The sequence below is a fragment of the Cataglyphis hispanica genome, chromosome 3 (genome assembly GCF_021464435.1).
Source record: "Cataglyphis hispanica isolate Lineage 1 chromosome 3, ULB_Chis1_1.0, whole genome shotgun sequence".
Classification (NCBI taxonomy): Eukaryota; Metazoa; Arthropoda; class Insecta; order Hymenoptera; family Formicidae; genus Cataglyphis; species Cataglyphis hispanica.
The window spans coordinates 1922913-1948416 of record NC_065956.1 but is presented as its reverse complement, the minus strand read 5'-3'; the positions used below and the strand labels follow the sequence as shown (position 1 = coordinate 1948416).

Below are 25504 nucleotides of genomic sequence, written 5' to 3'. Positions count from 1 at the left end.
TGTCATTATATATGTGTGTGTAGCAAAGTAAAATTAGAAAGTTCCAAGAGTTAAACAACTAACAGTTTAAAGCTTTGTTCAAATATTTTTTACTGAAATTTTTATTCGAAAAGTATTTACCCTGAATTTATCGTAGCCCTGCGTTTTTATGAGCATATCATTGAGATAATTAAGAGCATTGAAAGCTGCTTTCCAAGGTAAATACTCAGTTTCGTGCGCCAAGTAAGATGTAACATCGAGAGCGGTGCTATAGTTGAGTTTGCCAGCTCGAGCAAGATTAAGAGCATCGTCAATCAACTGTGCTCGATTAATCGTCGAGATGTCTTTGAAATTTTGCTTATTTAATTGCTTGATTATCATCTGCCAGTTCGTTCTGTCATAATTTACTCTGTAATATCCTGTTATACAAATTTATTATATATATATATATATATATATATATATATATATATATATATATATATCAATGTAACGCTTATGTTTCCACTATAGCAAATAAAAACAAATGCATCTGTTATTTTTTAGAATATTCCTTTTATATTAATATTAATTTTTAAAATATTTTATCCTTTTCAAAAAAAAAAATCAAAAAGTTTTTTATCTTATTTGATTTTATAATCTTCTTTTTATCAAATTTACTCCATAATTCATATTATTTATCAACCGATTAGATTTCAATACAAAATTAATTTTAATCAAGATAAATTAAGATTATTTAAAATTTATTTTTGTGAAAAATTAAAGATTATTGCTGCATTAAAGTTGGTTTTAATTTATAGAACAAACATGATTTTTTTTTATCTACCATAATATAATTACCAGTTTCTTGCACGTTGAAAAGTATCCACTGAGACGAGCTTACATCCAAATCATTGAGGATAATGGAACGTTCTGCTTTCATCCATTTCGTGGGTTGAGTGTTCTTAAAGTTTAATTGCTTCTCGCTCGTATAAGTGATAGGTACCCACCATAATGGTTCCGACGGAGATGTAGTAACTTTCGTGGTGCTATTACGAAGCAGGAAGCGTTCCTGTGACAAACGAATAATGCATGTAATACATTTATAATAAATTACATAAAACCTTAATTAAAAATAATTATTAATCGAATAATTTTCTGTAAGAAAAATGCTGTACTTTAATACAGCATATCTTTTATACACTTTATAATCTTTTTAAATAAAAAAAAAATATAAATATATAATATTTGTAATAACATATCTCTCTTTCAAATGGAAAATGACTATATGAATCAAACACGTTGTTTTAAAAAGTGTTTGTTATCTGCTTATTAATGTACTTTATACAATTATTATTCAATCTGTAAAAACCTGCGTCAGCGTTGCACTATTGTTGTTGTAATTGCGCTTCACAGTGATTACAGGAAAGCCGGTTTGCAGGGTCCAAGTATCCATAATCTCTTTAACGGTTACGCTTGGTTCAAGTACTTTGTCTTTATGAGCTTGCTGAGTTAAAGCATACCACAAATCGTTTTGCTCAGCACTTTGATATGCTCTATTAAATATACAAAAGTACTCAATTACAGCAAAAACTCGTTAGGAAAATTTTATTTATATTTATGATATCGAAAAGAAGACAGAAAATATTAATCATAATATATATTTTAAGTCACTTTATATGCAAGAAATTATAAAAGATGGAAATATTAATTAATTTTTACTTACTTTCCTTTCAAATAATTAGTCAGACCCTGCTTGAAGACTTTTGTTGTTAGAAAATGATCCATCATTCTTATTATAGAAGCACCTAAAAAAATTTTGGTGCATATGAGTACATTAATTGTTATTAGAATTATTACAGTGTATGTAAATCATCAAATACCTTTTCCGTAAGAAATCCTGTCAAAAATTTCACTGATTTCGTCAGGATGACCAACTTCGATGGATATAGGGTGAGAAGATTCCAAAGCGTCCAGACCAAACACATTTTGAAGATCGTGGACGACGAATTGTTCCAGGACTTTCCACGACGGTTCTACCTGAAAATGTTTCAAGAACAATTTATATAATATAAAAAATTTATACAATATATGTATTGTAATAACATGATATAACTTTTAAATGTGTTCAAAATATTTAATATGGAATTTCTTAAATCGGTATTTTCATAGAGTTATAATTCGACTGCAATGTAATTAGCATTGTTTGACAGCGACTCTTACCGCATCCATGCCAATGTATTCGACATAACTGGCGAAACCTTCGTTCAACCAAAGATCTGTCCACCAACTTGGTGTCACTAAGTTTCCAAACCACTGATGCGCGAGCTCGTGAGATACCACGGTGGCTACCCGCTGCTTATTACTACTGGTCGATATGCCTTCCTGGTATAACATTGCTGTCTCTCTAAATTGGCGAAATGACAAATTAGCTCTCTTCCGTCTCTTGCAAATATTAGAATAACATACATATAATATATATGAAATAAAAATTGTTTTAAATCAATCATAAGAAAATAATGCTGTTGCATTACGATAATATTTTCATGTGAAGAAGCATCTTCATAATCAATTTATCTTGTTAAATGCTGTTTATTAACCAGTTAAAAATTTAAATAATCGTTGATATTTTTTATTATAAAAAATATATTTATATATATGAATATGCATAAAATGATCTTGGGTCGTGCAGCAAAATTATAAAAATGTCTACCCACCATATTTATCCATTCATATTCTCTTGAGTAAAATAATCTACAAAATCTAATTATAAGTATAAATACATATATATATATATATATATATATATATATATATATATATATATGTATATATGTATATATAAATAAAATGATAATTAAATTGTTTTTATCTTTTTCTAATGTAAATAATAAAATATAAAATGTAAATAGAAAATATAAAAAAAGAGATTTTTAACTATTTATTACTAAATGTTTTTCTATAATTTTTATAAATCATTCTTTTGATAATATTTATGAGGCAAGAAAATTGATGGTCTTTTTTACTTCTCATACAATAGTAATACAAAATAGATAAATAGAAAAAAGGGAAGATAATATCGTTTCAGATAATTATAAACTTCATCAATTCAGTATGAATCCGATATCCTTACCTGTAAGTTATTAAGCCCCAATTTTCCATAGCACCGGCGGAAAAGTCGGGTAGCGCAACCATATCCATCTTTGGCAAAGGAAACTTGATCTGGAAATACTCCTCGTAGTATTTGAGTATTTTCGGTCCAATGTTCAAGCTATACTGCGATTGATTAATAGCATCGTGGCGCGCCCAAACTCTAAAGTTACCATCTTCCGATTTCCGTACATCAAAATCCGAAACTATGAAGGCGACCAAATATGTAGACATCGGTACTGAACGCTCGTAATGATCCCATTCATACGTGTGTAAACCGGGCCTGAATGTTAAATAATAAAAGTATCTCTTAAAAAATTCTCACTTACAATTAGATTAATTTTCTAAATCAATTTATCAAAATTAATGTCTTATATGAGAAATATTAATTTATTCTTGATGTATTTCTCATTCTGCACATTGTAAGTTATTCTGTTAATTGTTTTTATTTTTTATTTAATTAAGAGAAATAATTTTTTTTAATTCGTAAATTTTGTCAAAATATGTCGGACAGTCTCCAACACATACTCACAAATAAATTATTCTGAATTACTACATCAAATTTTATTCTGAATACTTTGCGTTGAACAAAAATTTGAAATGGAGAAAGATAATCACGCGATCATGCAAGCGAAAATAATATTGAAAGATACGGATTTGAGTCAGATCTATGCAAATGTAATATATAATACAAAAATATAACATACACACAATTACTCACACTGGCATCGGCGCCCCTTTCACAGGCATATTCGAAATAGATGTCATGTTTTTGGGACGCGCTATGTTGATCTGGAACTTGGCTTTCAAAGCCGGCTCGTCGAAGCACGGAAAAGCACGACGCGCATCCGTCGCTTGGAACTGAGTCGTGGCGATCCATCTATAATGCAGAACAGAGATACCTTTGGCAAACAGCCGACAGTAGCTCTTGTTTGAGTCCACGTACGTAAACTAAACACACGACCGCAACGCGAGGCTATTCAAAGGATAATCACTCTCTTTACAATCTAACGAAAATATTTTGCTACAATAATGACACGATTATGATAATGTTAAAAATTGAAACATTCAACACTCTTATATCTCCCTCGACATTTACATTCGCTTATGATATAGTAGAGACTTGCCTTTTAACTAAATTTTCTGAAATTCGCATAATGTATTTTAAAACTCAATAATAAACTTGCTCGGAATGTAATTCTACATTTAATTAAAGGAGATGTACGAAGAAACAATTTTCTTGAAGTACATGGCTACTGATAATTGTAGGCTCTTTTTTAATATGTCAAAAAATCTACACAATGATATTTGCAGAGTCTACAGTTATCGGTAAGCGTACAGTGCCCTAAATTTATATATCGGCCATAAAAATTCCATCACCTCGGTGCCATTTACCTCGTCTGATTGCCGACCATGTACGAGCTTCTGTAGAAACCTTCCAAGTAATCGTTCAAATAACCAATGAACTTGAGATGCACCACGTATTGTTTGCCCCTGCTCAACGTGTCCGACGTTTTAATCACGTGAAATTGCCTGTCGGTGTCGTTCCTCTGCTCCACGATCCTGATTATCTTATTGATAGTCTTGTTGTGGGCCGAATACTCTCTGATATTTGTAAAAGCTTCATCGATCTTCATGTCCAGAGCGTGAAGCGTGACATTATTCGTATCTAATGTCACGTTCACCAAAATCTTGACCTAGATAAATCAAAAATAATTCTATGTTTTAAAAGATATTGTTTGTAAGATACATAGATAATGTGCAATGTATGTTGTCAAATTTTTTTTTAATTTTGATTTTTATCTATGTTGCATTTTTAATTATACTTTAAGCTTCTAATTAACTCATTAATACTACTTTTTAATTTCAAAGTAACACTTTATGTAATTCTAAGATATTTGAATGTTTTTCTTGCTTGCAATTCGAAAAAATGTCGAGAGTTGAGAACAAACGGTTCAGAGGAAAGTGAAAAGAACGAAAAAGAAACTTGACGGTAAGTTAGGATCGAAACGCACGTGATCTGTGTGCCTATGCCTATATTCCCGATAGATTCAATGTATGAAAGTGAACGGTTATCAATCGCTATTACGTGCGTTTCTTTTCGTGACGATTTACCCACACAATTAAGAATTAAGCATGTATAAAAACATACGCTTTTTCGAGTTTCACTAGAAAGTTGACGTTTATAATAGTAAACTGATTTGTCCGCCATTAAATTAAATTCGTAAAGAAATCACACAAAAAGAAGAAAACGACAAAATTCTTAATTAAATACGATAATCAATAAACATATATATATATATATATATATATATATATATATATATATATATTACTAATAGATTAATAATAATTTTTGTTTATTTTTTATTAACTTATTTTTATTTTATTTTAGCTACAAAAATATGGATATGTATAAATCATAAGTTAAATTCTAATAAAAAAATACACAAATAATGTTATATATAAAAAAAAGACTTTCTAGACGGCACGTTCAGAATTCTTTTCACTTGTTACGAAATATATTGCAAAATTGAGAAATATTACCTCGCCGTGGAAGGTGAAGTTACCCTCCCATATGAAGGGTATCAGCCATAATTCGTATGAATCGGGCACAACTGCCTTTGGTAATCTGACATCTATTTTCTTTTTCGTAGGCGTTGGCGAAAAATTTTTCCCGCCCGGCAAAAGCGGACTGTCGAGAAAGTCGTCACATTGCTTGACTTGTTTTTCCTCGAGACAAGGTGCAAAATGATACACCAATAAACCAGTGGCGATCAAACTAATCAGAAAAAATGCACCAAATAAGAAGGCACCACATCGGGAAATTGTGCAGCCTCTCTTGCGTCCGAACGTGGTCGTGTGTGCATCCATCATTGCCAGAACCTCGCGGGACTGAGTCATATCATGTGGAAGCCTAAAAAGAAAAAAAAAAAACAATGCGCATTTTTCAGTTCTCTTTCTTCTTTTTTATGCTAATTTATGTTAATTATTGCAATTTATAAATAACATTATTTTTTTTTATCTATATTTACATCATCTGCTTGAATGGTTATTATTATCTTATCGTGTTATTATGCTTATTATCTAGATGCATTAGTAATTTTAAATTGACATTGAAACGAAAATAATAAAGGATAAATACCACAGCCGTAAGTTTTATACCTTATGTTTTAACAATTAAGTGCTGCACTTTATTTTACAAACCTGAGAGATATAATTTTGACCTTACATAGTTAATTATAATAATACAGTTTACTTAAAAAAGTTTTTTCTATCTACTTTACTACAAAATTTTTTTTTTATAATCTTTTTTGGCAAATTATTTTTGGCAAACGTAATCTAAATAAATATACATGCTTTGTAGATTCCTGAATCAATTTTAATTCTATTTTTATCTTTGTTTCTTTTAATTCTCTATAATTAAAAAAATTAGAATAAGTTTCAATGCCATATGTTTTAAAATAATAATTAATATTGAATACTAAGAAAAACTCCGATAAATAGTAGTCTTTTTAGTAGTCTTTAAGAAAAACTCCGATAAATAGTAGTCGAGACTTCGTCTATGTATAGTCTCAAATATTTCAAGGATTCCCATTATTATTAAAGTCAAGATCAAGGATTGCAAGATATTCTCTATATAGAATTGATAAATTCTTTTACACTTATTTCTATATATATATATATATATATATATATATATATATATATATTTATATATTTATATATTTATATATTTATATATATATATATAGAAACTATAAATTATAATATCAAGTATAACAGTAAAATCATCGTAAGCAATACTATCGAATGTCGCGCACACATATTTGATTATATTAATGTCAAAATAGCAGATAATATATGAATCTGTGAAAGCGATAGTAACAGGAAGATTCAACAACTTTAAATTTGTATCTCAATAGGCTTACACCCGTATGCCTGTTATTATCTTTATTGACAAATAAACACGAAGAAAAAAAAAAAGAAAGAAGAAAAGAGAAAGCAAAAAGTGAAATTATCCTGGTATACACAGATATTTAATACTGTGTACAATAAAATGGCACATAGAACAGCGTACTTAATACTATATACGATGAAACAGCACACACAGAAATCGGTCAAAATAATTTGCAAAGATAACGCAACGCATAATTACTGTTGCGATGATATGCCTAACAATGTCGCGTTAAAATAAATGCCACGTATACTCATTTCTATGTTCGCTACTTTTTTTTATTTATTTCTTCAAAATTTTTGTACTCTATAAAAACTGTATACAAAATGTCAATATAATTTAAATATTTATTTAATTTTATTTATATCTTTTTCAATATTGATATATAATACACACGCGCAGTGTGTGTATAAATTTTTTTAGTAGAGTAGACAGTACATTCAGACAAGTAGAGCAAGCTCTGCTTTATTTTTTAGCTAAAGAGAAATAATATAGTCATATGATTATATTAAAAATTAGAATAGATATTATGTAAAAAAAACAGAATAAATAATTGAAACAATCATTTTGACTAGCTGATCTATACAAATATATTATTAGAATTTTCATGTGGAAGTATTTAGATAGGCAATCATAAACATGTCAAAATAAGAGCAACAATTTTCGCAAGATCATCGTATATAAAAATTTTTTATCTCGCGTAAATCGGGTGAAGGCAACCAATCATTGAAAGTAATTTCACGTTCCAAACGCTTCGAGTGAGCGTGTCAAGGAAACGCGAGTGGCGTGCCTGAATTGATGTAAGGTTCTTGCACCGGCGTGAAATAATCTTATACATACAACACAACTTCGCATCCTAACCGACACAACGGTGTAACTTGAATAAAAGATGATTACTATGCGAATTGGTGTCGCATAAATGAAATAAAATTTATAAAAATTTTCTATAAAAATGTTAATAATAAGAGATAGGCTTTCATGTTACAAAACAAAATTTAATCAGTTTTTATTTGTGTAAACGAGATTTACGTTGATATCTAATTGTAAATGTGTATATATATATATATATATATATATATATATATATATATATATATATATATATAGAAAGTATTTCAATAAGGTAACAAAACCTGTATTTTCATGACAGAGGAAGCGGTCTTTTATGTGTGTATATTACCTTATTTATCCGTTTGCCGCAATTATGTAAGTAAAACGAAACACATTCTCAAGCGCGCTACCTAATTTTTTCGTTTAAATTTAAATGTAGAAGCGCTACGTCAAATTCAACAAACAATTCAACACTTTATATCATGAATCATCAAAATAAATACTTGGGCCCACATGTTTTCCACCTGTCGACAGCTTACTTTCCACCTGTAAATTATTTGCCAATAAATTACTTGCATTTCCTCGTTGAAAACGACCGCTGAATAATCAGCTGTGCAGGTTTTGCGTCGCAAAAAAAATGTAATATATCGAGAAGCCTGTTACAGTATTATAGTATTACAGTTCCTTCGATATATTGCCGTTGCATTATTGAATATAGCGCACACATGTCATATATCGTTGATGACAAGATTTATATCCGTTTATATTGTTAAGACAAAAAAGTTGATTGCAAATTTCCTGGTGTCTCGCGGGCTTCATTATTGTCATAGATTATAAAAGATTCTTGCATAAGAAAAAGTCTCTTTATAATTTGTTCGCTTATACATATTCTCGTATTTCTCGTCTTACATCAATCCAACATTATTCAAGGTTATTCAAGGTATTTCGCGAAGACTACACATTCGTATATATACATATTCGAAATATTTCCGGCTTGTCTTTGAAGTATGAACAAGGATTGATAAACATGGAACAAATATTAATTTTACCTTCCGTTTGATTCTTCTCTGCAAAATTCTATTATATTGTTGAATATTTTTCTTATCAGATCAGAATTATACTTCAATAAAATTCTATTTATTTGAATAAATCGATATTAGAATACATTTATTTGCATCTATTCGTTTGAAAGATCTAAACAACCTATCTTAATCGTATTTAACTCTAGGGTAAATAATACCGTGAAGCTGTTGTTTTAAAAGAGCTAATATGCTTTATTGTTATCTTTCTTCAAATAAGTGCACGGAAAAAAAAATCGCTATCATAGCTAATTTGCAAAATAAATTTGTAAACTACAGCAGAACGATTTGCAGTTGCACTTAGTAAATAGATATCACAGCTAAAAATAAAACGTTTGCTGTCCATATTTACGATTGAAATCTAGTTACCACACGCAGTTTTTAACTACGGCTAATTTTTTTCCGTATGTTACTGATGTTATACTTACTTATCACGTATTTATATTTGCACTACAATAATAACATTCCAAATCATCATAAATGAGATTTTAACTAGATGTCGAAAAACTCCTCCATATAATCTTTATATCAATATAAATTTTTCCAAAAGCAAATGTCAAATTTTTGTAAATCGTACACTAATAAATCGTTCAATACCGCGGTCTTAAATATCGCCTAAATCCGAAACAGTAAACTCACAAAAAAAATATCTATCCGTAGCTGCTTGGACCTTTATTCCATGACACGATGTACCATCAAACTCCGGTCAGAGAACAGAATCACAACAGCAAATAACGAGAACACTCCACTCCGCTCGAGGGTTCGCGCGCAACTGCCAAGAATGCCAAGGAATATCGAAGCGATACAGCTTCGTCTCTTCCTTCTCCTGATCAATCGGGTTTCCTGGTCACCGCCCTGATCGGGGCTTCTACATGTAATGCTCTTCCATCTGCCGGATGGATCACCTGCGTGCCACCTTCCGTAACATGCGATCGGTTTTCGCATCGCAAATGACGTCATAACTATCGATATTTAGCGATATCCACGTCTTTCGGATATGAGTTTTCAAGTTTTCTGTCTTCCTCTGCGGATTTTTCGGTCAAATTCAAAGACAATATTTCTTGACAATTATTTCATTAGATACTATTTTTATCTTCTTAATACTCGTATCTTTTTATATAACATGGAATCTTCTCGGAAACTTAAATTAAAATTCTATTATAATGAAAGAAGAAAATTATTAAAATTAACGAAATTTAAAAAAATTCAGATATTTTGTAAATTTTAATAATTTTAAAAATTTTGTTAATTTTAGGGATAAAGAATTTTTCAAATCATGCATATCTAATCATTTCTTCTTGCTAAAGACAAAGATAAAGATATTTTTACTTTACGAAAACACAAATTTTGCATTTATTATTAAAACAGCTTATGCAAAAAAGTCAGATTTACCAATTTTAATGAAAATAATATTAATATGAAAATAATATAATTCTAATGTTTATAATATATTATATTTATAATTTTGTCGTATTCTAACAAGATACTCATGGACAAATTACAATACAATACGTGTGTTATGTAAATGATTATGCATCAATGATTGCGTATATTGTTATATGATCATGGTTTTAAAAATGTTATGTTATTATTATTTGTTTTAATTAAATTGAATTAAATTAAACTTAAATAAATTTCATTACGCTAGAAAGTATCAATAATCTGTATACATGTATCGAATAAGACCACATTAAAATGTTAAGCAAACAACATGCAGTATCGCAATGATTAATTAATTATTGAGAGAGTGAAGAATAATGACGCAAGTACTATGTTGATTTCCTTGAAAAAGTAATTTTGTTTTATATAGCAATTTCAAACTATCTATTGTCATTTTATTACGAAACTTTAATGTGTTTCACACCATGTTAACGCAATAATTGATGTACATGTAACTGTCCGTGTATATAATGCGTAAAATTATTGTACGTAACAGTGACATAATAATGTAAAATCTTCAGATTTCTGAAAAATAAAAAACAAAATTTTAAGAGTGAGATACATTTTCGTTAAAATGCTTTCTTTTCTGCAAATTTAAATTTTATCATGTATTCCTCAAGTTATGTACATATACTTTCTCCTTAGTTATTCAAACTACGATGCCCTAGTGAGTATAACTTGCAGAGTTATATTAGTAATTACAAGTGTAATTAATCTAGTATTTACACAATGAGAATCATCAGAGACGAAAAGTTACCAAAATCAGACCAGAGATATGGGCATTTCTTTGGTTTGTGCAAACATTATATTAGGTGCACACCTGGCGAATCTTCCATTTGTAGGCACAAAAAAGCGAGCGCGCAAATTTAAACTCTATTTTACAAAGATGACAAAGAATTTATATCAAATTAAAGGAAAAAAAATATATAATTCAACGCAAATAATCGCGAAAATAAAAAAACACAAAGAAAAATCGCAGAATACAAGACGCATGATATTAGAATCAAAATCTCAAATATCAATATTGCGCTTATGATATCAATATTGTGCGGCTTATATTTAGCGATTTTTTTCTCGTTTTTTTATTTTTTTTTTATTTTTATTTTTATTTTTACAATTATATTTGATTTTGAAACATTTCGAAACTGTAAAATATCAATATTATAAAATAGCTAAAACTGCAACAAATCTAAACAAATTTGTGTTAAAAAACGATCAAATTATAAAATGATTTCGGAGATAGATGATTTAAATCAAGTCATACATTATATATTTTTGAATAATTTATTTGAATCCTGTTTCTAATCAAAGGAGACATTAAAAAAAAGAAGAAGTTCAACAAAAACTGTTTTTAATTATTTATAAAACACATTGCATTCAGAGAAATCATTTTTGTAAGAGATATTTCCATATCCACAATATATGTATAATATTTCTCTACAAAAAATCATATATGTCTCACGCAACATCTGTAAAAACACTGATACATCTGCGTAAATATCTAGGATAATTGACGTCGCATGATTATCTCATCAGTGATATAAACACATGATGAAAATTATTTTGTCGTCAAGCAATTAGACTCTCGTTTAAACGACGTCGCGTATTACACGTATTGCAGGGAAGCAGAAACGAGTCCTTTAATTCGTCAATCGAAAATCGATAAGATCGCATGGATCAGTACGGTAAGTACCTAATAATCCTATAAATTACCAGAGGAGGGGACGGCAAATAATTGATTTAGGCGAACGAGCGTCCCTAATTGATTGAAGTCATCCGTCAGAGACGGCTCGTAGCGTCACACACGATTTATCACACACGAGACCCGCATTATTGAATCTCGCCTGTACCATCGCACACTGACGATATGTAAGTGCAAAAGTGAATTAACCCAGAACTCCACTTTCACAATCGCGCCATACCTCAGATGCAGGATTGCGAACTTAGCCAAGATGCATTCGTGTACGTAAACACATTATAGTAAATCTAAACTGCACTTCCACGCATATTCTTTATTCCGTTATTTTTCTTTTGGGTTTATTTATTTATTTATTTATTTTTTTTTCTCGAATGAATTTATTTCTTCGATGAAGTAAGATTTTCACCAGAGAAATTGTTCAATTCTTAATTTTGTAGTATAGCTTTGTCTTTATTTAATCGCATCAAAATTAAACCGATGCACTTTGCTAGATTTAACACCATTTTTTGATAATAAGTTTTCATTTATCAATAAATTGTTGCAAGAAATATATCAAATATCCTTAAATCGCAGGATAAAAGAACACACATGAATCGTCTTGAATTGGCCAGCGCACAATCATCATTTTTCATTCATGTCGTTTTGGCAATGTTCCTTATCGTGGCGACGCACGGATCGAGGAGAGAAAGCTTCACTATTCCATTAGCGGTTAGACTCTTATCAGCCTGACGTAATTCGCTGATCGAAATTCCCGAGAGGATGGCACATCAAATTACCCGAAGAATTACGCGAAGGTCTCGAGATCCTAATACGGGCAAATCGAAAATCCCGGATGGAGCACATGCCGGGAAAGGGATAATCTTACACCGTGAACAGGACGAAGACACGGTCCATCTACGCCGTGCCAGCTTGGATTACGCTTCATTGTGGTGTGCCCTTACGGAACGAGACACCAATCTATCCACCATTGTAACCGAGTGTGCACTTATCGCAACGTGAACGAAACCTGCGTAGAGATCCTTCTTCAGCGAACTCGAAAATTTCATAGGCTTCTCTTCCGCCCGGATGCGCTTCCTTCGTGTTCCTTTCGCGTTGCCTTCGCGGTTATACAGGATGTTCGGTAATAGGAGCAACATCGGGGGATACACGTGACGATATATTCATTTGTTGAAAATCAAAAAGTTTTCTTCTTATTGTTAATAATAAGTAAATCATTTCTGGGCAATCGATTAAAAGAGAAGTTTTCATAAATTACGTATTAAGAATATAGATCGAGGACAAAATCTAACTTTTCAGCTAATCTAAAAAATTAATTTAAATTTAATTATAAAATTCGGACTTTAGTCACACCTACATAATTATCGTAATATTTAATATAAAAACTATGAAAAATACAAAGAAATTTTGAAAATAAGAATTATTTCCAACGGAGAATATTATATTGTATTTTTCAAAACCATCTATTAAATGTTCTTTAATATATATATATATATATATATGTACATGTAAAGTATATCCATTAGAATGTTGAAAGTCCAAACATAATAATTATATTTGCCTATCTTAACGTAAAGCGACTCCTACAATAGGAGTAAGAGTATAAGTAAGAGGGCTGAAGTAAGGACGTAAGCGAATAAATTATTTTTATTTCCTACTTCTACTGTCTTACTTCCACTTTTACTCCTATTGTAGACGACGGACGCTTTAAAGCAAATTGTGATTTAATATCAATAACCTTGAAAACAGGAGACAGGAAGCACGTTCACACGTTTACATTTGCTCAAGTGTAAGGATTGTCATAATGTGTACGACGTTTCGATATTCCGCAGCAAAATTATAAAACTGACAAGGAAGGTCAGTTATTTATCACAATGACAGGCACTTTACTAAATAACTGCTAAATCATATGGACGAACACGTGTAGGATTGGCAATTCAAGGAGGCGCAATGAAATGTTTTCTTCTGACTAATTCGCATATATGTGCACATATTGAATAATACGTTCCAATATTGTAGTACAATATTAATTAATATTTTGCATTACATATGAGAATAATATCGCTTTATACCAGGCGTTCATCGCTTAGCGCTGAAATGCATCAAATTGATTAACGCCGCTAAAGTTGTTAATTATCGAATGATTTTAGCGTATCACTTCGAATCTCGATGCCCGCATATTAATAAATTTGCGTTTCGCCCTGAAACCGGACAGCCTTGCAAAAAAAAAATGTAATTCGGTTTATCGGCCAACAAATGGATATTTACCTTGCAACTAATGCGCACATTTGTCCATTGACTAGTGCATACCCGGTGTATTCACCCTATATCTATACCGTTATTATCCACTTGGATCCCGCCGCCCACCCCCGTGAGTCTACTTCCGCTCGTCGCGTATACTCGTAAATTAAATCGTATAATCGGATAACGAGAGCTGCCTCCTCGCAGCTCGAGCGAATAACTCGCGATAACTCGATCTCGCCACGAATCGTCTTGTCTGACAGCCCCGCCTGGTCAAATACATCGACTCTACCTATCTTATCAATATCTCGATAGAACCGTTGCGAAGCAATCGGCTTACTCTATAAGCGAAGAGCTCATGTCGAGCAATGATGCTGCGAAAAATTGTAATTTGGTGACTGTGTTCGAAAAAGATAAATTAATAATTTTACGATAAGTTTATCATATTTTTTCGAACTTAAATTTGATCAGATTAATGTTGAACAATTTTTTAAACTAAACTCTAAATATCTTCATAATTAAATGTTTAATATTATTTTTTTACTTAAATAAAAGATTTGATAAAATTATATAATTAGTCTGAGATTTTATTATATACATATATAAATTGTTGTTACATATGTTTTGTGTTATATATTTATGTATACTTTCTTAAAACTTGATTTTTGAAAAAATTATAATTTAAAAATCAGAAAACTATTTCATGTTTCACCAATGTTTTATTAATGAAAAATTGATTCTAAATTGAAGAAATCGACCGCAGAAGAACTGTAGATCCCCGGTATTTTACATATAACATCTGCTTATACAAACTTATATAAAAATTATTCTAGTTGCAACTAATTAAAACCGGTAATTCTTGTCTTTTTAATCTCGATAACACTAATCGTTTCATTAACATTAACATTTTTCGTCGGTGACGCCTGGCGCTATCATTACCGCAGAATGCGCGCCCAAAGAGAAAATAAGCACTTTGACCCGTTATCAGTACTCGGCGATTGCGTCGGTCATTGACATAAGAATCCGTTACTTGCATACCCGTGAACTGAATACTCTGGATAATATTGCTGCTTTATATGAGTTATTCGAAAACTAACGCAGAAAATGAACTATAGAAATTATATGCAAAAGATAATGAAATATTTCACGAGATTTTATATAATATACCTTACAAAATAATTATCGCCGTGTTTTTTAATTCGTCTATTTTTAATTTGTCTATTCTTATTCACGAAACTGAATTTTCCTAAGTCTGTCTCTGGATTTCTATCTCACTATCACGCTTTTTTCAAATATATATTGTGTATGTGCACAACGCGTATATCTACAGTCAGCACAAGCTTTTCCATTATCGCCTCGATGAGTACGCACCATGCGCGCCAGAGAGTATCTCGACGTGCCAGATTCTATTCACCGACAGACCGAGCTCGCGTTTACCGTCTGACCCGCATTCCGTCCAGCAGCCTGAAATTTCGCTTCGCCTCCATGTGTCCCCTGTCTCTTCTTCCGCATTACCTCCTAGTGAGCCCAGCAAGTTCAAGCGCCTCTCATGCGAGCCTCCGCGCCGATCGGCGGAATATTTATTCCTGTGCATCGTGAGTTAGGAGCCGCAAAAAAATTATTATTCCGCAAATTGGAGAAAACCTCAAGTATATCTATATGACAAATTTTACGATAAAAAAACAATGCACCTCTATTTTTCTATATTAGCAAACTAATGGATTTAATTAAAATTCATAAAAAAAAAATTCTCATCTCTTGAGATCTCGCGACCATCTATACCGCTTAAAAACTTTTATCTACATTTGATAAAAATTATATTTTTGTTTAATGTATTAGTCTGCACATTTATATATTCCCAATTTTTCTTTCTGAATGCATTAAGTTGCTAATGTACGATTAATTCTGAGTACTTTTAATGTCAGCACAGGCATGTGAGCCAATGTCGAAAAATAATAGAAATGAGGAAAGTCTTAAGGAAAATTGAAATACAGTGGAATGTTGAATTATAATGTCACGCATTCCATTAAATACATTTTAAATCCCTTTTTTGTAATTGCAATCACGCTTTATTTTGAATGCACTTTAGTTGGCGCCAGAAAGTGGATACCCAACAAGTCACCTTCAGAGCGTAATCGCATGACGCCGCCTAATAAAACCTTATCAAAATAAAACGCTTCAATCAACATGTATCTCGTTGATTTATGCCACATTTAATATAACAAGGAAACAACAATGTAATCGCATTCGACGTTACATATATACAACAACTCGCAACAACTCATCAATATATATGTACATTCGCAGACAGTTATCAAAACAGTTATCAAAATTAAGCGCAAATTACTGTTTGCCGTCAAAATTTAAATATACCGATTAGACGAATCATATGTCTCTTTTTGGCATTTCAACGCGTTAAGATATTATGCAATATCATTAACCCATCCTATATGGCTATTTCTCGAAATGTCAAGTCTCAAACATTTTTAAATTTCTTTTATTTCTTTTGTTCTTTGTGCCATTAACATATATCAAAAAAAATAAATTTTCTTATAGCTATTGAAATTTGTTATAGTGACAGCTGATATGACGTTATTATACAATATTTCATTTTAAATAGATTTATATAGAAAGAATAATAGAGTTAAATCTTTAAACAAGCATCTGCCAATTTAATGAGATATATTTAATATATATAAGTTTAAGCAAATTAAAAGCTTTAAATATTAATGAAAAATAGTATTGAATATCGTGTTTATATTTGTTAGGAATGCCAAATGAGACTATCATTTAATATTTATATATATATATATATATATATATATATATATATATAATTTTATGTAAGATTATGACAGTTTTTTATACACTTTCTCATGCGTTTACATAATCAATATTAAATGACAGTCGCATTTGGTAATCCTAATAAATATAAACACGATATCCTATATCTCCCACTAATATAAAGCTTTTGATTCGCTTAAACTTGTTTAAACTAACAATAAGCTAAAAAATATTGACAGAATTTGTCACGTGTTATTCCTATTAAATATCTTGAAACTTGATTTTCCTGAACTGAAGTGACAGCACAATATGTTATTCGATTGATATTAATTGAAAGTATGATCGGTGATACACATAAATGTATTTGTCATCGCGGTATAATATTATCTTAAAATTTTGTCTTCAGAGATCGACAAAAATAATTCGCTATGCAGCGCAATAACTTTCTCTTTCATCGACGATTGTCACAACGATAATAATGCAATGTATCCAAGAAATATCGGAAATATATACATTAAAAAAAAAGGCAAATATATTCACAACAACTTCAAAACACCTTATATTTACCATAAATTATTGATAAATCGATAACGATATTTGCATATAGGAAAAAATCGTATAATCCTAGTAGTCAACAATCGATCGCAAAATTAGGCACATTCTCAATTATATTTCCAATTATTTCATATTTCATATCAAACATATCGACGACACATATTAAGCAGCTTGCTAACAAATCAAAATATAAATACTCGCGATTACCGATACGGTGATCGGAGCGCGTTATCATGTGCCCGTCGATAATCATCACTGACAATTATTATCATTTCGTTATAGTAACCAAGGACACGACACTCACAAAGCATACGCTTAATTAAAGTAGAGCCAATACGACAAATGCCGACATACGAAATTTAAAGGAATGTCAAGCTTACACTGGACGTTACTTAATATGGCAAATATACCACTTGAAATCAATGAGCAACAAAGAGATCACGCGTGTGTATATGCGTGACCATCATCTAATAGCCATTAGCATACATAATCACGGTCATATGATAAATCATTTGAGACCGATTGCTCAATCCTTGCGGAGCTTGTTGTGTTCTGCTTATGCTCGAATTAATTGGTATTAGTTATTAGTTTTAAACGTAACTTCTTAGAGACCGTATATATATCCGTCGATTTGTTCGCAGCGTTGTGTCCAATCGCGGCATAATAATATTGATAATGATAATAATTAAAATTTCGGTTACTTTAAAGTACAAAGAAATAAATACAAAGATACACGTCATGTACATGAAAATATGGAAAAAGTACTATGTCAAGATGATCTGTTATTAAAAACTATTATTAAAATCAGTTATTAAAGTGTTTAAGCTTTCTAAAAATTATCTTATTCTGCCTTATCTTATTCTTATTTTATCTGTTTATTAAAATCAGTGTTTAAGCATCTTTCTAAAAATTATCTTTTTAAAGCAATGAGAAAACGTGTATTCGGTTACGTAAATGAGATGTTTTTCAAGATACAATCGTTATCGCACAAATATAGCGTGCGATTGCTTCAAATAATATATGATAGATTTATAATAATGTGCAATACGATTAAATTTTCATATCGTAATCATATATCGGACGCACAGTGCGACAGTTATCGCATATATTTATAACGTCGCGTCGCGCCATTTGCTATCATGAAAACACGTGATATAATGACAAAATAGACAAGGATATATTACAACATATTACAAGTATATTTTTAATATCAGCAAAATCAAATTAAAGCATTCCTTAGATAACTCATAAGTCCCTGTAATTTTTCATATATATAGATTTAAAACAATTAATTGTCAAACTTTGATTCCAATTAATAGCGAGCTTAATAAAATTTTTTTTTATAATGTATATCAGTGTTACATTATGAAAAATAATTTTTAAATAATATATCTTTCATATTTACCGACTTTTCTAATGAAATAATTTCATGATTACGTATTTCCATTCTATTGTGTTTTCGTAATAATTTCAATTTGTTCCCGTAAATTGATATTTAACTCTGCATTCAGTATTCAACGTCAGGCATTTTCTCTAAACGATAAAAGTTTCGTAATATAGCAAAAAAATTATTACTTTCTCTCTCCTATAAATTTCGATACAGCTATTACATCTTGTCACAATCTTGACATAAAAAGCCAACGTTTATCGAAGTGAAATATCAGCAGTGCTGATAGATAAAAGAAAAAGTCAGGGTAATACGTCATACTTTTACAGTCTGTTGATTATGCACTTGTGTCATTACATATTTGCGTATTAAAAATAATCACTATCATTGACCCTTAGCATCTCAAAATGTTGTTACGGTATTCATAGTTATAATTGATGATGGTAACACGTGAAAGATAAGAAATTAGATTTACTAATATTGAAAAATGTTTTTCTTTTTTTTAGATTATCTATTTAAATTTTAATATATTAAAAGAATATGATCCAAAAATAAATTCAAAAATGATACAATAGTTATGGAATTTTACATTATCATAATCGATTAATAATATGTTTTATAAATAATTGCAATTATATATATAGTATATAAATATCAATATTTTTATATCATATTACATATATATTATTTTATATAAAATATATGCAAATTATTTTTAAATTATATATCCCGATAGTTGAAATTTTATAAAACATAGTCACAATTTGAAGTCTTTAATAATTAATAATTAAAAGAACAATATAATTATTACAAAATATTATTTATGCATGTTTAACTTACATAACTAACGATTCCAAATCATTACAATGTCGGAGCAACATGTCGCGTGATGTTTTCTTTTCTATAATCGTTCTACTTCAGAAGATTGCACTGTGTCAATATATTTTATTGAAACTAAATTATTAATAATAATCAGCATATGCAAATCATCCTAAACGAGGTCACCAGCGCGAGTCTCTTTTTTATTATTTTACAGGCTACCACGCTCATAGTCGTGTTAACTGATAACGCATAATCTTCTTGCGCAGAATTTCTTTGGCGTCGTAGAGTGGAATTTACCAAGCATTCAACGCGAAACAACCACTCGCTTGCGAATAACGACGCGAGTGACAGTATCGCGCGTAAGGGTGGCCGCAAATTTTGTTAAGTATTACACACACTCCATCGTCTATGAGGAATTGTCCACTCTCTTAGCATCACATTGCTGAGAGAGATTGTGGCAGTCATTCTCCAGTAGTGGCATTAGCGGTGTTCGTGCAGACGCTCTCCCACGTTCGCGATCAAGACATTGGCGGATTCATCATCAAGCCATTCCCTTCTTATTCTGTTGTAATATCCCATTGTGATCATGTGTTGATCGCCCAAGTTCACGTTACTCAGTGTACATTGCACAATTACGCCCGAAATCAAGGTATTATCTTTTTACATTGACACTTTGTTTTGCATCGCCTAAAGCTTAATCAAATTTGTATCGCAGAAAACTGGTAAACGTGATTTTTAATAACGATAAATTATAAATTAGTGGAATAAATTATTAAAATTTTTTATGTGTTTTTCATAAATTATTATATGTGTGTGACTATTATTTTTATTTTTACAAGTGTACTAATAATATTATATGTATATACATAAAGATATAGTCTATTTTTTTTTAATTATTGAGAAATTGTATTTTTATTGCACGAAAAAACAGTTTTTGAGATATAAATGTGTAAGCTTTTTAACAGATTAAACAATTCAGTCAAGTACGGTAAAAGTATGCATTAATATTTTAATGTATGTAATTTTAAAATATGTATAAATAAAAAGGTCAAACATAATTTGCAATTTGATTACGATTGAATCTAAAAAGAAAATAATTATTGCATACATATAAAAAATAGAGAACAGAAAATATGTAAGTATAATAATCATTGTAAAATTTTTTAAATAAAATATTTTATTTTTATATAACAAAAATTTATTCAATCATTCTTTTCTCTCTCTCTCTCTCTCTCTCTCTCTCTCTCTCTCTCTCTCTCTCTGTTTCTCTTTACCGCAAATAATATAAAATTTTAATTTAAAAAAATTATCAATGCCTTAATTGTAAGCAATTTGATAATAATTGTTATTAAAAAGTGTATTTATTATTTCTACACAATTTATAATTAATAATATAATTAATAATATAATTATATAATTAATAATATAATTATATTTATATTTGATTTAGATATAGAAAAACTATTATTTCTTTATATTAATTTACGCTATATATAAACGCAAAAATTAACACATTTTAACTTATTTAAGAAACTCATAATTTTATAACGCGAAATAAATCACAACAATCTCTGCTTTATTTTTTATTCAAATAGAATGGAAATAGTATTCACATTAATGTAAATTTTTTTGTTTTTTTTCAGTGTGAACGCGCGTGTGCATATAACTCGAGGGCAACCAGTGATTTAAACGCGCTTATACTAGATAGCTGGATAAATTTTTTTAGCTGAGATGGCGAGCGTAGACAGAGATCTCGAGGAACTCATGTCCCACCTTGGTGAATTTGGCAAATACCAATTGCAACAGTACTGCCTTCACTTACTTGCCGCGTTTACGGCCGGTCTGCACATGCTGAGTCTACTGATGGTCGCGGCAGTGCCACCGCATCAGTGTAACATTCCAGAAGTGAACTTATCATCTTCCATAACCGAGGCATATAACTTGACCTTTCTCAACTCGAATACCTCGGTCGTTTCGGAGCATCTTCCGCGTCCCCTTGACAGCTGTCACTATTTGGATCGCGACAATATTACCCAAGAATGTGACTCATGGACTTACGACACGACGTACATCCAGTCATCACGTGCCATGGAATGGAACTTCGTGTGCTCGCGACGTTGGATGGGCGCTGTAGCGCAATCCTCCTACATGTTTGGCGTGTTTGTTGGCGCAGCCACTTTAGGTACCATGGCAGATAAATACGGCAGGAAAATTATATTTTATGTATCCACGGTGTTGCAGCTGGTGTTTGGGGTGGCGGTGGCTCTTGTGAATAATTACTATATTTTTCTGGTGTTTCGCTTTTTATATGGAATCTTCGGCTCCGCCGGCGCTTACATCACCGCGTTTGTATTAACAATGGAATTGGTAGGTCCGTCCAAGAGAACGGTGTGCGGCGTGTTGATGCAATTGATTTTCGCTGTAGGCTTTATGATAGTGGCCATGTGGGGCGCTATAATCCAGAATCGTATGTGGCTGCAAATTCTATTCGGCATGCACAGCGTGATTCTACTTGGTCACTGGTGGTTAATGGACGAGTCACCCAGATGGTTGTGGACGCAGGGTCGCGTCGCCGAAGCGATCATCATCGTGCAAAGGGGTTTGAAAATAAACGGCAGCAACGTACAAGTGGACGCGGCCAAGCTTATTAGCAAAGCAAAAACGCAGCACGAGATCGACGAGGAAAAATCGTACGGCGCACTGGATCTTTTCAAGACACCGAATCTCCGTAAAAAAACTCTCAACATATGTTTTAATTGGTTCGCCAATTCGATCGCCTATTACGGATTGACCCTCAACATGGGCAATATAGTCAGCAGTCCATTCCTCACGCTATTCCTCAATGCCGTGATGGAGGCGCCGGTGGCCATCTTCATAATATTTACTCTGGACCGCACTGGCAGAAGATGCCTGGTTAGCGCATTTATGATGATTGGCGGCGTGTGTTGCATTTTCGCCGCCAGTATTACTGGTACAACCAGTGAATTGGCGAATATCATCAGAATTACGATAGTGCTAATGGGCAAGTCCTGCGTGGCCGGCTCATTCGCTGTCGTGTACAATTACACGGCCGAATTATTTCCCACTGTGGTGAGAAACACCGCAGTCGGTATCGGCTCCATGTGCGCGCGTTTCAGCAGCACGCTCACGCCGATGATCTTTTTGCTGGACTCGCTGGACCCGCGGATGCCAACCGCGCTCTTCGGGCTGATTGTTTTAACTGCGGGTTACCTGGCGCTCTACCTGCCGGAAACGCTAAATCAACCGATGCCGGAGACGATGGAGGACGGTGAAAACTTTGGCAAGGGCGATACCTGCTTCACTACCTGCATGGGCGGTAGAGCGAAAGTCATCGCTAGCGATCATGACATCGCGATGGAGGAGACACACGAGAGAGATGAGAAGGAGAGGTTGAATAATATATAAAGCGTACATTGCCGTATAAAAAATTCACAACGTGTCTTTGACCAGTACTTATGACTATATTGTGGAGCTAAAAAAGAGATACATTATCCTGCCCATACAACGTGAAGTTACTAAGCTGATATTATAGATACTTATTCTTGAGTTTAGTCTAACTTTAATACGCACAATTAATCAATATAAAAAAATTATTTCGAAATAATTTATACATTATATATAGAAAGCTAGTAAAGCTAGTGAAATTTTAGAATTGCATATGTGATATTATATTGATGTAATATTAATAATATTTTATGCTCTATTTTTGCAAAAAGTATTTTAAAATTTTATAATGACAATAATAATACAAATTTTATATTTATTATATATTTTATATTATCAGAAAAAAACAATATTTTTATTATTAAATAAAAAATATGCATGAGAGCAATTTCGATATTATATTTTGCTGATTGGATGTAATAACATTATATATCATACATTTTTATATACACATAAGCACATAATTTGATAATCATTAGTCACAAAACTTTTAATTTCATGGATGTAAACAATCTCCGAGGAAAAAATGATTAAAAGTTTAAGTGACACTTTTCCCGCTGGCACAAAATCCATCGCCATAAAATCCCTATGAATAATGCGGGAGAATCGACGAGGGAATAAATTCGCTTACATCTGACTTATCTCGTTTCTTTCATCGAGATAAACTGCCTAAGAGAAGTTTATAGGGTTTAAGTTGTGCGAGATAAAGCAAAAAATATGCGCTTTAAAGCGCATATATGATCTTAATGGCGAGGATGGCAATTTTGAAAAGATGCTCCAAAAAGATGTGAGAGATTCTCGGTAAAACCGCCAATTCGCTCCTCTCCCTAGCTAATGGAAAAACTTTGTCGCCTAGTAGTTCAACGCTTTTCCAATCATAAAGTTTGAAAAATGGTCGCGTCGGTTATTCGTAGATTTTTTTTACCGTTAAATTAACGTTGGCAGAGAAAGATCTTATCTCTGAAAAGTTTCGTTAAATTTTACCAAACAATCTAAATTATTATGAAAAAGTTGCGAGAGATATATGATTCTCAGTTATATTTTATAATTAATATTATCGTAACACCTATACATATATTATATATAATATATATTTTAGTTTTATAATAATTATTTTAGATAACGTTTTAAATATTTGTATTATTTATATTTAATTTAGATATATTTTATGGTAATTAAATCACATTAAAATAAGAATTCTATGGAAATAAGCTTTTCAGTTGTTTATCAAGTTACCGAAAATAAAATAAAATTAATAAAGCGCAAATTAATTATAAGTTTTTCAGTATTAATTTATTTTAATATTTGAATATTAAATATATATTATTAAAAAGTTAAAAATTAAATATATTTAATTGTATTTTTTTAAATTGTATTTTATCAAATAAAGTGATAAAGTAGAGTTATCCTAATTAAATGTTATACTTCAAAAAGGTACCACGCTACATGAACGCTAAGTACTAAAGTAGCAATATGCTTGTAGAAGTTCCTCAATGTCATTCAAGTTATCGCGCTTCATAAAATCTAATATAATAAAAAAAAAAACATAAAATGTACACACACATTTTGCAGGTACATTTGTTATTCGAAACAATATTCTTCCGCGTTATATAATTTATGTATAGATTTTACACGAAGCGGCTGATAACAGCAAGTTTTTCCGCATATATTTTCCTATTATCGGACGGTATTCATATAATAACTGTGCACAACTGCTCAATACTGGTTGCATCTCTCTTTTAATTCGAGTTAGTATTAGAACGTTTAACATGAGGTCGATATACGCGTCGTCAATGATTTTCGTGGGATTCGCAAAATGCTGTGAGATCAGTTGTGTGAGTTGTAACACATTCGCGTTCAAATTTCATGCCCGAAATTCCATATGCGCGAAAAATCACCAGCGTGGCAAAATTAAATATACTTTGGCTTTAAATTGTAATACTCTAACAATTAAATATGAAAATATTAAGTCGTAGATGAAATAATTTATAATTTATATAAATATAATCTTTAGAGAAATTTTATTATCAAGTATTTGTTGAGCAGAGTGTCAAGTCTTGCTTTTCTTGACTATAGAAATTATTAATTATTCCGTGAGATGATGGAGGAGCAATATAGATATAATTAACACCGTTTGG

At 31.2% G+C, this 25504-nt stretch overlaps 2 protein-coding genes across 3 annotated transcripts in view; one reads left to right on the top strand and one right to left on the bottom strand.

The window, feature by feature from the left end:
• The window catches only part of LOC126859332 (aminopeptidase N), a 28952-nt gene that overhangs the window by 2948 nt on the left and 500 nt on the right, over positions 1 to 25504 (bottom strand). Inside the window, exons 1-11 of one of the 2 annotated variants that reach the window (XM_050610463.1) lie at positions 9616 to 9852; positions 5656 to 6025; positions 4504 to 4805; positions 3830 to 3988; positions 3092 to 3391; positions 2182 to 2365; positions 1842 to 1998; positions 1685 to 1766; positions 1331 to 1514; positions 820 to 1030; positions 121 to 398 (exon numbers count right to left, since the gene is read on the bottom strand). In XM_050610463.1, the coding sequence (XP_050466420.1) occupies positions 121 to 398; positions 820 to 1030; positions 1331 to 1514; positions 1685 to 1766; positions 1842 to 1998; positions 2182 to 2365; positions 3092 to 3391; positions 3830 to 3988; positions 4504 to 4805; positions 5656 to 6012 (2214 nt within the window). In that variant the 5' untranslated portion in view covers positions 6013 to 6025; positions 9616 to 9852. Of the gene's footprint in view, positions 1 to 120; positions 399 to 819; positions 1031 to 1330; positions 1515 to 1684; positions 1767 to 1841; positions 1999 to 2181; positions 2366 to 3091; positions 3392 to 3829; positions 3989 to 4503; positions 4806 to 5655; positions 6026 to 9615; positions 9853 to 25504 lie in introns of those variants that run through there. The other variant, XM_050610464.1, reaches the window with a different exon arrangement.
• LOC126859342 (organic cation transporter protein) lies at positions 20134 to 24627 on the top strand. The gene is made up of 2 exons (XM_050610493.1): positions 20134 to 20550; positions 21545 to 24627. Exon 2 carries the CDS (start codon positions 21633 to 21635, stop codon positions 23325 to 23327), a length of 1695 nt encoding a protein of 564 aa, XP_050466450.1. The 5' UTR covers positions 20134 to 20550; positions 21545 to 21632; the 3' UTR covers positions 23328 to 24627.

What these genes read in the sequence shown, in the direction of transcription:
- LOC126859342 (XM_050610493.1), top strand. Translation starts at nt 21,633, where the DNA reads ATGGCGAGCGTAGACAGAGATCTCGAGGAACTCATGTCCCACCTTGGT.